The sequence below is a fragment of the Arvicanthis niloticus genome, chromosome 4 (assembly GCF_011762505.2).
Source record: "Arvicanthis niloticus isolate mArvNil1 chromosome 4, mArvNil1.pat.X, whole genome shotgun sequence".
NCBI lineage: Eukaryota > Metazoa > Chordata > Mammalia > Rodentia > Muridae > Arvicanthis > Arvicanthis niloticus.
In genome coordinates, this window is record NC_047661.1 from 71,293,715 (window position 1) to 71,295,626 (window position 1,912).

The window sequence follows — 1,912 nt, forward strand, 5'->3', positions numbered from 1 at the left end:
CTTTGCTCTGGGACCGATTATCCATTGTACTCAGTCCAATGCAGACTTGTTTCTCCGAAGAATCTCTAATGGGCTGTGCTTAAGGCCAGCACCTACACTGAATCCCAGTTTCCAAGTCATCAGACAAAAATCAAACTAGAACATCGACAGGGTAGATATCAGGTAGAATGTTCCGAACTCCAGTGCTGCCCTTCTCCCACCCACCATTTTAACATCTCACAGCTGTTTCGATTCCTGAGCCATCATTTTGCCTTTCCCCAAATTCACTGTAAATGCTCCAGCAATACCATAGTCTAACCAGAAGTCATTGATAACAACAGTGGCTGTTGCTGTTGGAAGACAGGTGTAGGTCATAGCTGACCAGCTTCTAAGATCTCTTTAGGCGTTTGAGTGATGGCTCCAAGAAAGGACACTGTGCAGAAGCCAGGGAGTGGGATGCTTCAGCCACCAAGTGGGGATGGGACTCCAACATTGACTTCCATCCTGAGGTCTCAGAAACCTCAAAAGGATAAAGTGCAATGAACTTTAGGGCCTGAGCCTTAAGCTCCTTTCTGCTGTGGAGGTCAGCCAGGATGAGAGTGTGTGCAGCATTCGTCAAAGAGAGGTTCTTGCTGAGGGAATCCTCACACATGACCAGCAAGCCCTCCAGGCCATACCTGTCAGCAGCTGCCAGGACACCAGTGGCCATGGAGTAGCTGTGGAAGTCTGGCACCTTCCCATTGTAAATGAAGTCTATCATCACCTGGAAGACTTGGGGATCCATGTCTTGGATCTCAACTCGGTTTGTTAGGCTCTCCTTCATTTTATGTTGAAACATGGCTCTGAACACTGGAGAGCGAGCTGCTAGGATGGCCTTGTGAGCCCTGAATTCATAGCCACCTACCAACAGGCAGCAGTTTGTGAAGAGGGACTTCTCCCACAGCTCCTGTAGGTCATCTGTCAACACATGCCTTGGATCCTGGATTGCAGGTGTCATGTTCTGTCCAGGCTTGCTAAAGAAGTCTCCTACTATGCTCACCTTGCAGCAGATGGTGAGCTGGTCTTCAGGGAGAAGCCAATGCTGATGTAAGAAGAGGAGACCTCGAAGGAAGAACTTTTTGAATCCCCTGTGTTGGTTATGCAGAAAGCTTACAACGTTCGAGCCCTTCATATTTAGATATTTTTTTCTTCGGTTATTTGTGATCCAGAACTGGAACTTGGCCCAAACTGGTCTCTCTGGGCAGCTGACTAACACCAGGAAAAGTGACAGGTAGTCTTTGCTTTCTTCATCAACCCCATTTGGGTGTACTCTCAAACACCATGCCACTTCGTCACTGGCTCCTAATGAGAACACTGGGCTTGTAATCTTTTCAATAATTCCCTCCATGCAACGGGAAAAGTTGCTAATTGTCCACTTGTAACAGATTTCCTGAACACTGATATGTGTGTAGCCCCAGCTCATGGCTTCAAGGTCCCATGACATTTCTTCTAGAGGTACTTTGGACATTGAAAGGTGATCTGAGTAGAAAAAATAAAAGTTATTTACTCTTCATTATGTAGGATACAATTAGAGATACACTTTAGATTTTACTTTAAATTTCTCCTAAATTCCCCTTGTATGATGTTTGAAAACTTGTGTTTTTATGCACATTTTTAAGTTTCAATTTGTTTTACAGAAGACAATAAAGATCTGCTGTGGCTATAAAACTTCTCTCTCTGTCCGTCTGTCTCTTTCTCTGCCTCCCCCTCGTTTCTCTCTGTGTGTTTGTGTCTCTCGCTGTCTCTGCCTTTCTGTGTGTTTGTTTATTGAATCTTAGGTGTATGGGAACTAGTTTTCACTACTTTGTAAGAGTTTGGAAATTTTTAAACATTCTTATTTAAACTGTGCTGCATTTTCTCCCCATTTGGTTATCTCTGGTGTTAGCTGGTCTTG

At 44.6% G+C, this 1,912-nt stretch overlaps 1 protein-coding gene across 1 annotated transcript; it reads right to left on the minus strand.

The window, feature by feature from the left end:
• Positions 1 to 367: 367 nt before the first annotated feature.
• Positions 368 to 1,462, minus strand: LOC117707367 (TD and POZ domain-containing protein 5-like). Its single transcript, XM_034500799.1, has one exon. The coding sequence runs from the start codon at positions 1,460 to 1,462 to the stop codon at positions 368 to 370; it is 1,095 nt and encodes a 364-aa protein (XP_034356690.1).
• Positions 1,463 to 1,912: the final 450 nt, after the last annotated feature.